At 37.2% G+C, this 13,987-nt stretch overlaps 2 protein-coding genes across 2 annotated transcripts in view; one reads left to right on the top strand and one right to left on the bottom strand.

Annotated features, from left to right (window-relative positions):
• Positions 1 to 13,987, bottom strand: part of LOC137293473 (SNW domain-containing protein 1-like) — a 123,154-nt gene that overhangs the window by 29,930 nt on the left and 79,237 nt on the right. The window lies entirely within an intron of this gene.
• Positions 5 to 13,827, top strand: LOC137294643 (synaptojanin-2-binding protein-like). The gene is made up of 4 exons (XM_067825703.1): positions 5 to 168; positions 4,806 to 4,942; positions 6,223 to 6,336; positions 9,277 to 13,827. Exons 1-4 carry the CDS (start codon positions 117 to 119, stop codon positions 9,442 to 9,444), a joined length of 471 nt encoding a protein of 156 aa, XP_067681804.1. The 5' UTR covers positions 5 to 116; the 3' UTR covers positions 9,445 to 13,827.

Raw genomic sequence — 13,987 nt, 5'->3', positions numbered from 1 at the left:
CCTTGACGTAGTCTCAGTCTTTCCGGTGGAAGTCATGCTGTTGCAAATATAGTCTCATTTCGTTTCATCAGATATAGTCTTTCTAATAATCGGTGACCCTTTCTCAAGAACGAAAGATGTCATTAGATTTACCAGTCACTGACATTACTTTGCTGCGTGGTGATACAGGTAGTGAACAGTTCTTTACTTGAAACGGAGTGTCCTTTTCAGAACTTTACCTTATTACGATTTACTGTGGCGTACTTTTGGTTCAATTTCGTCAACATCATGTTTCTGGGTCCGATGTAGGGCAATTTGATGAACGTGCAAACCCCATCTATCCCTATTAGAAATACAGAGACAGGGACAATCTCTGAGTTAATCCCGAAATCTATTATTTCCATGAACGCGTGAAAAACAATATCTTCAGTCGAACATGAAGAATTTTCTGGATTTCATCTTCATTTATTTCTGTTTTATCAGGGAATAAAAAAAAAGATGAAAAACAGAAAATTCTTTATGTTTATCAAATAACATCTTCTGAAATGCCAATCAGGCATTATATATTTTCTGTGTTATTTAATTTCAACCATCATCAGCGTAGAATAAAATATTGCACCAGCTATTTATGCATAATTTGATACATATTAGTGTGGTATTTAATATGATGATTGGAGAAACTGAAATAATAATACAGATAATGAAGACGTATACTACAGTTATGATATTAGGTTCTGAATGTGATAATTATAGATGTCCCTCACAGATGATAGTGTACAGTTTTATTAAGCTTGGGATCCTGAAAACATGATACTGAAACAAAGCAGAAATATAATTTAAAATATGGCTTCATACATGGTATATGTTTTTCAGTGACAAAACATATTTTCATCACACTGTTAGCATGGTAAGTCTACCCTGTGTGTTCCTCTTGAAATAGTTTGAAAAGTAGAAATGAAACATTTGTATTACCATGATTACAGTGGTATCAAGTTGGTTAATACATTGTTGCTGTTTTTTCCTCTCATGCTCCTGTGGTCTCCTCTACATAAGTGCACTTCTTGAGCATGTTGAGAGGCAAACATCCGATCCATTGGTTTAGGGTTAGGTACACTTTCCGTTCCGTATGGTTTAGGGTTACACCGTAGGGCAGTGTAAACTGATCATATCCATTAGCACACATTTCATCCCATCAGGGACTTTTTAGTACAGTCTCAGAAACAATGATGGCCAAAGAATTTGGGAAGTGTGTGGCATAGTGATGCGCATGCATGAGAAATGAAAACAAACCATTGCTGTGTTAATGACCCGTTAAACAAGCACTCATTAAGTGGGATGGTTCACTCCTACAACGCAGAACTTCCAAATGGCCTGTTCCACACTTCCATGAATATGGAGAACAACAATAGACTATGTGGACATCCTTGTTTAACATCATGGAACAATCAAAATAATGGATACCATTTGCTTTAAACATATCTTTTTCCCAAAGTGGAACCGGATTGGTAAATGAGCAGGATGTTTTCGAGTGATGTTTTCTAAGCTCCCTTTGGTATTCACCAATTACACTTTCATTCTCAACAAAGGTATTAAGATATTAATAATCTTGTTTATGAGAGTTGTATATAATTTACGCAAAGTGTTCGACAACGGCATGACCTGGTATTTACCATCCTCGATATCTCCAGGGTATACGTTCCGATAAGTCTCCACTATACCCTGGACGCATCTACGGCTTAGCCCGATAAGTTTATTACCTCCTTTGGCTGGATTTTTATGCAATCAGCTGTCTTCGCTGGGAAGTTGAGCGAAGCAATCACAACTCACTTTCGCTTTTTAAATTATCTTACCTATTAACCTCGGCAAACAAACCATGCAGATGTTCTCTGAAAGAGGTAGACTGGGTTCTTGCATATATATTTAAAAAGTTTCGGACCTATAAATTTGCCTGTATGATTTCCCCAAATTGTGGGTCGCACGGCGGGCAAATCTTCGCAGTTTGCGACTGCTACCTTTGTTGACACTGGCAAGCTCGGTTATAACGGCGGCCTAGCTGATTGGCTACTGTGAGAATGTGGAGCCAGCAAAGGGAGGTAATAAAATTATCGGGTCGGCCCGTAGATGCGTCCAGGGTATAGTGGAGACTTTTTGGAACGTATACCCTGGAGATATTGAGGATGGGTATTTACCAGGTTAAGTACTACTTCCCTTTTTATCCCCCCGGCATGTAATGCGGGGGGGGATATAGTCGACGCCTCATCTGTCCCCCGTCCGTCAGTCCGTCCGTAATCATTTTGTTTCCGGAGCATAACTCAGAAACCGTTCAATATTTTTAGACCAAACTTGATAGATATAGTAATCTCAGCCTATGGTTGTGCCTTTTGCTATTAACAGATTTTTGGTATTTATATTTTTTTGTTTTTCCATGGAACATTTTGGTGTTAGTCTTATGGTGTGGTGTGCTTCGTTTCCGGAGCAGAACTCGAAAACCGTTCAATATTTTTCAGCAAAACTTGGGAGATATATCTATCAAAACCTAAAGTGGTGCCTTTTGCTATTTACAGGTTTTTGTGATTTACTATTTTCTCGGTTTCCATGGAAACTTTTCGGACATAGTCTCAAAAGTGAGAGGTGTGTTTCGTTTCTGGAGTTTTCTTTCTGGAGCAGAACTCAAAAGCTGTTCAATATTTTTCTGCACAACTTGTTAGATATATCAGTCAGAAGCTGAAGTGGTGCCTTTTGCTAAGTACAGGATTTTGTGATTTTTTATTTTCTCGGTTTCCATGGAAATGTTTTGGACATAGTCTCAAAATGGAGGGATGGGCTTTGTTTCTGGAGCAGAACTCAAAAACCATTAAATATTTTTTGGCAAAACTTGGTAGATATATCAATCGGACCTAAAGTGGTGCCTTTTGCTACTTACAGGTTTTTGTGATTTATCATTTTATCGGTTTCCTTGGAAACGTTTCGGACCTAGTCTCAAAAGTGTGATGTGTGTTCCGTTTCCAGAGCAGAACTCAAAAACTTCTTAATATCTGTCCGTAAAACTTGGTAGATATTTGTGGCAGACCCCAAAGTGGTGCCTTTTGATGTATACAGGTTTTTGTGTTTTATTATTTTCTTGGTTTCCATGGAAACATTTCGAACTTAGTCTCAAAATGGAGGGATCGGCTTCGTTTCTGGAGCAGAACTCAAAAACTGTTCAATATTTTTCTGCAAAACTTGGTAGATATGTATGGCAGACCCCAAAGTAGTGCCTTTTGGTATATACAGATTTTTGTGATTTATTATTTTCTTGGTTTCCATGGAAACATTTTGGACTTAGTCTTAAAATGGAGGGATGGGCTTCATTTCCGGGGCAGAACTAAAAAACCGTTCAATATTTTTTGGCAAAACTTGGCAGATATATCAATCGGAACCTAAAGTGGTGCATTTTGCTGCTTACAAGAATTTGTGATTCCTTCCTTCTGTCAAAAGTGAGAGGTGTGTTTCTTTTCCGGAGCAGAACTCAAAAACTTCTTAATATCTGTCCGTAAAACTTGGCAGATATTTGTGGCAGACCCTAAAGTGGTGCCTTTTGCTATTTACAGGTTTTTATGATGTATTATTTTCTCTTTTCCATGAACACGTTGCTGACTTCGTTTCCGTAGCACAACTCGAAAACCATTTCATATCTTTCAAAAGATCTTGGCAGATATATGAGACAGATCTTGAAATGGTGACTTTTTCTGATTACAGATATATGGCATTTATATTTTTTTCATGAATTCCATTGAAACAATTCTGACTTGGTCTAAAAACACAATAAGTAACTGTCAGATGATTTGTCCTTTCAAATATGTTGGGGCCAGGGGGATATGTCATCTTCTGATGAATCTTGTTATATATAGGTATTATAATAGCAGTAGTTCATGTAGCTGGGAAATGACCTTTACACAATATTTGTGGAAACATAAAGTAAGGTAGGGCACCTTAACTTTTCTTTCTTAATTTTTCATATCTCCTTAATTTCCTTTATAAATTCTGTAGAAATACCATCGTCTCCTTGTGACTTATTCAGTTTGCAGATATAATTTCTGCAGTTTAAATTTGCAATATTTGAAATATATATGAAGTAAAACAATGGCTCAAAGGCCACTCCTGGTCACAGTCATCATGTGATACTGGGATTTAGGAAATTTTAAAAATATGTATGTCATGTTTCTGGTATTGCCTAGATATATATTTTTTACAATTTTGGAACATTACTGATTAAATAGATATTCATGAAATAAAGGATCACTTGCTACATGGTCAAAACTCATATGGTGGGGAGGACACTACTGGGATAGTGCTTGTGGTCCAGAAGTAGAGCATCCACTAATTACGTCACTAAATATTGAAGTCAGTAGTCTGACGAAGCACATTTGAGCCCCAACAGTGCTAATTAGTCTGAAAAAATGTGACTGGTAAAGTGCAGTACTCTCAATATATTGAAGTGACTTGCACGGAAATCCAGTAAAGTTTGCTCTGAACCACATTACCTTTTCAGATTTTACATCTACCTCCCAAGATGGTACCCAAACACAGTGTCAGTTTTAGTGACCAGTTTACAAATAAATTCATCTGTATACCAGATATAGTGACTGTTATGTTCAAAGATTTATAATTGTTTTGAACTGTACACCCTTGTGCAGTTTGGTTCCTTGAAATTCACCACAACATGTAACGTTTAGTGTGGTTAGTAATTTGAAAAGTTGAAAGCTGAGATATGTGCTGTTTACATATCATGTATGTGTTAAAGTTGCATTTGGATGTATTTTTGTTTATATTTGCTATACCTGTAGGTCTGGGTTTCAACATTCGAGGTGGAGTGGACATTCCCCATCTACCTGGGGATCCTGGAATATTTGTCACCAAACTCAAGGAAAATGGAGCAGCTTATCAAGATGGAAGGCTGAAGGAGGGTGATAAAATATTAGAGGTAATGTTTTCCAAGGTCTGTTCTTTGTAGTGTTTACAAGAACTTTGTTTTCACTAAGCAGCCAGAAAATAAAGAGAAAATATTTTCAAATGGAAGATCGTTTGTTTGAATATGGATGTTTTGTTCAATCAAGAGCTTTGTTTGAGTACTTGTTTTAATCACAATTATCAGAGTCACAAAGGGGAATCTGAATATGTTCATTTATGCTGTTGCTCTATTGCTCTATGATAAACCTCTTTCTTTAGCCTCTCACATGAAATTTTTTACTTGTATTTTGTGAATTTCATTCTTACGCTTGAACACAAACTATAAAATACTGCAGTGGCGAAGTTCAGACTTTTATGAGATTAGGCCCCTGAAATAAGTTTCCTCTTTCAGCCCCTCCTATGTATAGTGCATGTTGAATTGTTAACTTTTAAAATTTTCTTATGCAGTTATTCTCAGTATGGTAGTAGAAGTCTGCTTTATGAAGAATGTAGTGAGTGGTTTGTGTAAAGCAAGTAACAACTTGCACCAAGTTTGACCTTGATATTGTTGCTGATGGTCTGTTCTGGATCATACCTCAAAAGCAGGAGTATGTATACAATGACAAAGCTGTTTAAAGGTCACATGCAATGTAAAACAACTTCGCAGATTGTGATACCTTTCGGTATGCACTTACAGAAACAAATCGTCAAAAATGCCAATACAACCTATAAAGTTGAAAAAAATACACAATGAAAAAAAGCCTGTGAAATCTGAGTTCAAACGACTCACTAATTTTCCCCCAGCACTGTGCTCATAACTCATTCACAGTGAATAGCATCGCAGAGCTTGAAACAGTATGCCTGCCCAGAGTATGAGGTCGTGAGCAGTAGTCTAATCTTGGTTGTGTACAGAAAAAAGTAAATTATCGTTTGTTTTTTCTTAATCAGCAATGCATTTTATATATCATGAATAAGTGATAACCATGTTTTAATTATGCTTGCTTTTTTGGTTGCATGTGATCTTTAACTAAAACAGTAAATACCTTTAAATCTGTAGCACCGTTCCTGAAATATGTTTTTTGTAGTGACTGCTTGTGACTAGTTGCAGTCAATGACAAGTCTCAGATTAGTTGTGTATCATATGGCATGGAAGTTAAACACTAACTTTGTGATCAATCATTAATCAATGGTTGATCATGAGAATTCAATCAATTCCCAACACTAATAACCACTGAAGGCATTGAAGTACCAATACCAAGAGAAGAGGCTATATCCGTGTATCAAATCATAAGTAAATATTTTCTGTTCATACAGATCAATGGAACTCGAGTTGAGAGAGTTAGTCATCAAGAAGCTGTTCAGACATTTCTTAATGCAGGCAATGAGGTTCGACTAAAGGTGCAATGTGGAGCAGAGAAGTACATTCTGGTAAGTAGAGAGTATTTCTGCAGCATACAATGTAGACTGATCCCCAGTTCCCTTGCATTCCACCTTGCCTCTACTACTAAGTCTGAGACAACAGCTGTTTGGAATGAATCAAGGGATAGTTTGGTGTTCTTCTTCTGTTTAAAACTTATGCTCATCAAACATAAGTCTTGGTTTGATTTCCATCATGAGCCCTTTGTGCTCAGCTTATTCTGGATGTTCCTTGATGTTCCGGATATCACATGGTAAAGAATGCAACTTATCGACTAAATATATACTCTTTAAAAAAGTAGGGGATCTGCATTTTTTTATTTACGATTAAAAATGTTACAGAGATTTATCGGAGTCAGTCAATGTTGATATGATATTATTGAATGTTTTGAGAGTGTATCACCATTTGCACTTCCTTACTACTAAAGTTATTTGAATTCGAAGTCTTCTTCATCAAAGTTGTCGCAGAATCAATGCACTTCAACGAAGAAATCCTTTGGAGAGAGATTGTCCCTCTACAGGAACGACATATCTTTGATTCTACATATCTTCGATCACCGTTGATCCTATGCAGCGAGCAGAATATCAACCAACGTGGTCAACTTGCATCCATCCCGATTACATCGTCAATGCCCCAGAACCCTTAAGAGGGTGAGGTAACCCTTTCTTCAGCAGCCTCGGTCATCACAGCAGACAACTCTGAGTCAGCCATCTCTACACTCAACGCGGCTGTTTGACGCAGGTGCCTTCATGCAGCAGTTTACTATGCATATGATGAGCTTAATGGTGAGGTGGTTAGAAGTAGAAGACTACAATTGAGTGAGTGCACCCGCACCCTCTTCTCAGACTCTGAAGTAACGTCATGGTCTCACCATCCAAGGACTCCAACAAAGCTAACACTTACAGGATGAAAAACGAGGACATCGACACGCTAACGTTGTCTGCCGATAGCTCTGATATCTATGATTCCTGAGACGTTATCTACGGCATTCAAGTCAGCAACCAAGTTCAACAACATATGCCACCGTTCAATGTTTGTCGTTTCCCTCTTCATGATATGGAGCCCCTCATCACAGCACCAGACGTTGACGAAGGATACAAGATCTTCAGTTCTGCCCGCAACAGATCCTACAAGGTAGATGACAAAGGCTTGCTCAACTTGACACCAAGTGAGCAAGTCCCATGGTCAGCACTTACTGTATTTGATGGGAAGATTGAAGAGGTAGCACGGACGGATGATCAAGTCCATCGACACCTTCACAACGGTGCTCAAGCAGACAAGTCAACACTACACTAACAAGTCCAAGTTCTCCGGAGTCCAAAGAGCAAGAGATAAGAAGTTTAATGCTCGAGGCGAAAAGTCATCTTTTCGTTGCCCCTACAGATTAAATAGGCGCCCTCCTATGGAAGTATCCCACAGCACTATCTCAGTGTGGATCAGAGCTGTTATACTGAGAGCCTACAAAGCAGCAGGATTGGAACCTCTGCAAACCTCCAACCCACATGAATTCAGCCAGACCTCCGCAAGCCTCCAACCCACATGAAATCAGCCAGACCTCCGCAAGCCTCCAACCCACATGAAGTCAGCCAGACCTCCACGAGCCTCCAACCCACATGAAGTCAGTGCCTTGGTCTCCACACTAGCTCTGCCTGGGAATTGCTCGCTATCAACTATAATGGAGGGCTGCTTTTGGAAGTCAAACATGGTGTTTGCCAATCATTATCTATGAGACATAGCCACAGAGGACGTCACTGGCATTCATCAGTTTGAGCTTCTTGTTATTGCGCACAACTATTGGTTCTTCGAAGACTCTGAGTTTACTCACCCATTTATCACGTGACTTGTGGAGATCAGTCGCTCTGCAGAGTATAATGGTTGAGAGTCCATGCGCACATCTTGCACAGACTAGCATGAGTGATTATGACCCTGTACTTGTAAATCATGTACATGAAGAAGGGTTGCAACTAGTCTTCATTAGAATATCTTGCCAGTCAGTTGCATCAGATACTAGCAGGACGCTAGTTACTTTACGTATCATCATGTTCCAGGCAATGAAGCCTTCTGCAGAAGACAAGTTCAACTGGATGGATCCCCCAGAATCTACAGTGAATATTAGAAGTAAAGGACAGAATTATCACTGTTACAAGTTCCCGAAGGGGGAGAAATATTGACGTAATTTTGACAGCTAGCAGAATCCCGTGTGGCCTGACCCATCGCCCTTTCTGTCGGATTCTGTAAGCAATGAGCATGAGACAGAATAAGGGAAAAAATGTTTAATTTTCTGAATAAAATTGATATTTTATACTTATCCCGACTCATGATGAAAGCCCTCCCAGTCGCCCCTCACAGGCACGCTGAAGTTTTATAATTCACGTGTCGGGCGATTTATAAGGAGAGAGTGGCAAGCATGGCTGATCAGCTGACCATGTGCATGGGTGAAGGGAGGCTACTCGTGGGTGAGTGTATTTTACGTCGGCTTCTTTCAGAAGGGAACTTCAAAAGATTTCAGGTATTCCACTACCTTCACCACGTAAGAGGATATAAGCAATTAGGCATAAGTCAGGATTAGTATAAAATATCAATTTTATTCAGAAAATTACATACGATTTTCATTTTAAAACAAACGACTAGAAACAAAGCAAAATGTCAAAATCAGGAATGGGACCCCATGCACATGTTTGGGGCTACTGCGTTGTGCATGTGCATATCATGTGTTGTGTTCAGGGAAGGTAATAGAGGAAAATGGTGGTGTGTTCATAAGATGTCTGTCCTTGAAACATTTGTTAACATTTACAGTTCCTATCCGAATTGAAAGTTCATTATCTCCTACTTTTTTTGAAGAGTATATAAGCAGTATTTATCTGAAAGAGGTTGTCACTGTAATCATGTTTTCATATTTTAATATGCTTGTTAGCATGGTTACTAATAACCTTACTTTTTTCTACTTTCAGCAAAAAATAGATGAGAGGAAAAAGCAACAAGCAAATTCAAGTTCTATTTCACCTTCAAATAGAAAATCAAAGTTTAGTGTATTTTATTTTCTACTTGGGGTTGGTTCAGCCATTGGCATAGCATATTTTGCTTATAGAAAACTGAAAGGCATCAGAGGCACGTCGTGAAACGGTATCTGTGTTATGATGTGATCAGGCTGAGAGTAAAGTCTGTATGTCAGTTGTGTACATTTTCTCTGTCATTTTGTCATAAGAAAAGGAACACACAGAACCTAATTATAGTTTTAAAGATGTTCAAGTGATTAAGAACACTGGTGTATTAATTCTTGGTTGTTTTATATTTACAGACAATGAAATAATGTATTAGATGTATCAGATCTTAACTGGGTGAATGGTGTATGTGTAGTGTTTGGTTATTTAGCCACTGCTGTCAAATGCACACTGACTCAGTTAATTTGTCCTCATGTCCTGAGTTAAAATTCCTGTTTTGGGGGTGAAATTTACTGGGAGCAGATTATTACATGTGTTCACTTGACATCTGTTCACCCTGGTTATTTAATCTCCTCAAGTGAAAGCATTATTATCAGAAAGAGCATAGGGCATCAAATCTATGAAAAAGCAATCTCAGAATCGTGACTTCATTTGCATGTGTATGCAATTCTGTGATTTCAAAGTTATCCTTAGACATCAAAAGTTGGAAATCATATAGAGTCACACGTATTATTTATATAAACACCGGTAATTTAAAAAAAACAACATTTACTTCTGAAACTATTTGATTTAAAACCAAACCCCTGTTATTTTAGTAATGGGAGGAAGGAGCTCCACATCCATAATCAAATAGTGGAAGGTGTCTGGTATGCTGCCAGTCTAAGTAAACTTAGTCTCAGTGTTTTTCGTTACACTCCACCACTGAGTCTTACAAAACCTTATGGGAGGATAAGTTTACTTAAACATGAGGGCACCTCAAAGTTTCAAAATTCAACTGGCTCGTATACCTTTCACTTTGGTGGAAGAGGTTCGTCAGTAGCAACAAATAGGTTTGAGACCATGTAAATATTTCACTTTGAAAATATTTAATTGTGTGTATCTGATTTGTAGTTGCTTCTTGTGGTAAGATACACAATTTAACAATTTCCTTGTTAAGATTCATGTCACTGTTAGTCAGATTGCTCCAGACAAAAAGATATGCAGTTTGTATAGTTCTTGAAAGGCATTTAGAAACTGGACGAACATGAATACCTGACTCAGTTTACCTGATGAAGAAGCAAGAATTAGCTCTGAAATGTTCTATAATGAATAAGAAGTTCTCATCCGTATTTCACATGCACTTGTGAGCATTTTTGCAGAGCCCTGTTTATAGGCTGTAGTGTAGATAATGTAAAGTATTTTTTCTTTAAGAAAACTATTTTGAGGGGATACCAAGGTGAACACAGTGCCAACAATTACACTCTTATGTCATTGCTATTTTGGCATCATGAACAAGGGGAATAATTTCACTGATGCATGACCACACAAGTCAAATTGTGCCATTGCTGCACATTTCCATGAATCTTATTTTCATTTTCCACATGGACCAAACACTCTGTTTGATGTCTCTGTGAATGTTATTAGTAATACTGTGGTATGTCTAAACTCTCAATAACTTTGCTTTATGTATTTTTATTTAAAACCCCCAAAATTGAGTTGTTTGGAGTGTCATCTGATTGTAGCATCGGCTGACAACCATGGTGCAGTACTGCTGAGTATATCTCCATCAGCTCATCTCAGCACACCTAGCACTAGAGGGCTGCTTTCAGGTGTTCAAAGTTAAATGTTAGTGAATTCAGCTTAGACAGTGGCCATTTGCTGTGGTGTGTACAACAAAATATATTTCCAAAGTTCTATAGCTATTCTATTTTGTGGGTTTGGTGGTTCATGATAAGGTCAAAGCAGAAAGTAATAAACGTCTTCTTAAAATCTTAAATGAAATTGACAAAATCTCTTTCCATGTTTTCTCCTGATCAACTGAAATTTTAATGACTTGTGTAAAGTTTGTATTTTGTTCACAGTTTGTAAGAAGGTCAGTTGATTCAATAATAAAACATGTTAACTGAAATTAAGTTTCATAGTGGTGAGTGAAAATATGTATACCACTGTTGATACTGATGTGCATTTTGACAGTTTGTGTGTATAGAGAGGCGAGTTGAATCACCATGGTTACATTTTGTTGTTGATATCAGGCCAAAAATACATTTCTTTTGCAGTGATAGTTTTGACATGGATCTTAAGGCATAACAAAAATGAATCATATATTTGTTATAGCTTTTTGAATTGTAGAAGTTTTGATTGCCTCTGTTTCCACATATTGGACTTAATCATATGCAGATTGGACTGTATGTTTCATGGTGTTGTATGTTAGAGCTGTAGAGTAATTCCAACGTTTTATCTCCTGATGGCTTCATTGAAAATGAACACAACATACACAGAAACTTTGTTAGTCTGAACACTGTAATGCCCAGTGAAACAATGAAAAGTACCCATTTATGGATACCACTCAAAAGAGTTGAAGATGACCTGATATTTCTGGATTGGAGTAGTGATGGCACATGCATTTTGCAAGTCAATATTGAGTATGTCAATACTGATGAATTAGCCATCTCCATTAATTGCAAAAATCAATAAAACCTTTGCTGGTATGGCAAGTTTGTGTGTTTTTACCATACCTATAATATATTTCCATCATACATTGTTTTGAATTACATTTTTATTTAGATCTCTTTAATAAATTCATGATACACTATTAGAATGTTACCTGAGGCAAAATAGATATCTATACTTAAACAGAAAGTGTAGAATATATTGAATTCAGTTTTTGTTTCCTTTTTAAAAAGAATGTGAAATACATTTTTCTTGAGAAGTTACTGAGAGTTCAAATGCTAAATGAGGAGACCATTTTAACATTGATATGAATATATACAGCAACAGTAGTTAACAATTTGTTTTTTGTGTGTGTATTTGTGTCTATTTGCAGTTTTCTAACCCTTATTCGAGAAAGCTTATGTGCATTGTTTGTTCAACGTTTCTTTAGCTCTGTTGTTGTACCAGGATGGGATAGGATGTTCAGAACAAGACTGAGGTCTTGTATGATGCTTAGCAGTGGATTGTAAATCATTGTAGCTCTTCCTGATTGTAGGTTTCAAGGCATCTCATTCCTCAACATTAATAATAGTTAAAGGGTACCAGATCAATATTAACCCAGCTGACGTTCAGCTCTTTGGTGACTAAATAGTAACAATTCTTTTCAGTTTCTTTAATATGCTCAACTTGCCTGTATTGTTAGGATCTTACTAATAGTAAAGAAGTCACAAGAAATCTGCATTGTTCATGAAGTTTTGGGTTGTGCTGAAAATGATTTGGCATCATGAAATGGCTTACACTTTGTGCTTACCTGATTTCATATGATGGCATACATGTATATTATATATATAACTGACAAGAAAGAAATAAGCCATTAGGGGAAAGTATAATGCAATTGTCCACATCAATTTCACTTCAAATTTATTACTAACAGTTCCAATTCAGGCATTTAGCATCCTGGCGCTAGGCCAGATTTAAAGCTTTCAGTGTAAGCCTGCATGTGTGCTGTACCAACTTCCATTGGTCAAATTATTGTTTCCAAAGTATAATTCACTTTGTGTCAGATATTTCATTTATTTGTGGAATAAAGTATTAAGTATGGGAGGCCAACATCAATTTTGATTCCAGGCAATATTTGTGACCCACGTCCATGTCTTTTTCCCAAGTGGTTAAAATATGCACCATGTCTCCCAGAATTTTTAACCCAAATTTTAACCCTGCCTTTTTGTGACTGATGCACAGTTAAAATTGTTTTCACAATGCTGTCATGTACAAATCTGAATTTGGCTTCCAGTAATTTTGTCTGTGTTGATGTTTTGGCACTAGTAAGATTGAGTGTTGAATGACAGGACATAATATTGGCTGATATGAGAATGACAGTACCTCTCCATTTCAAGTAGTGTTTTAATGTTTTACCTTGGGTTTACAAATCCATATTGTGCATTGAACTACAAACCAACTAGTTACTATATACTTGAACATTTTCCCTTCACACACCCCTACTCCAATTGCTGATAGACAACCATCTGTTCAGGAGACCTTCATGGAACATAATGTATATACAATGCAGATGTAGCCTGACCAAATGTTGTCCCAAAAATGTTGCCGACGATCACATCACTTATAGACAGACAGTGATTGAGGGCTCAATTATTGCTTTGTGGCTATAATTTCATGTCTGCTGACCAGCTGTGTAAATGACATATTAGCATCATTAGTATTCACTAACCAAAATCAGCTGAATATTCTTGATAACTTTGACTGGCTCTACTAAACTCCAGAGAACCAACACTGACAGAGAATTGATTTCACTTCAAATGTCTTATGGCAGACATAGTCTCACATCATGTTAGTTTGTAACTTTGTTTTATTGTACATTATTCAATGAATGAGTGAGCCAAGGATATTTCTCAATAAATTATTCATTATGTCTACTTGAAGTTTTTTGTTTTGCTTCTCATTAAATATATCAATTGGACACTTCTGCCTGCTCCCAGGAACCAATAATGAGAAACTGTTGTCCTTCAACATCCCTTGTTTGTTATTAGAATTTGGTCACTACAACTGTAAAAGCATAAAGATCATAAACTAC

Source organism: Haliotis asinina, chromosome 8 (genome assembly GCF_037392515.1).
Source record: "Haliotis asinina isolate JCU_RB_2024 chromosome 8, JCU_Hal_asi_v2, whole genome shotgun sequence".
NCBI classification, from domain to species: Eukaryota; Metazoa; Mollusca; class Gastropoda; order Lepetellida; family Haliotidae; genus Haliotis; species Haliotis asinina.
Note: the sequence above shows the minus strand (reverse complement) of the source record. Positions and strands in the feature narration are given on the sequence as shown.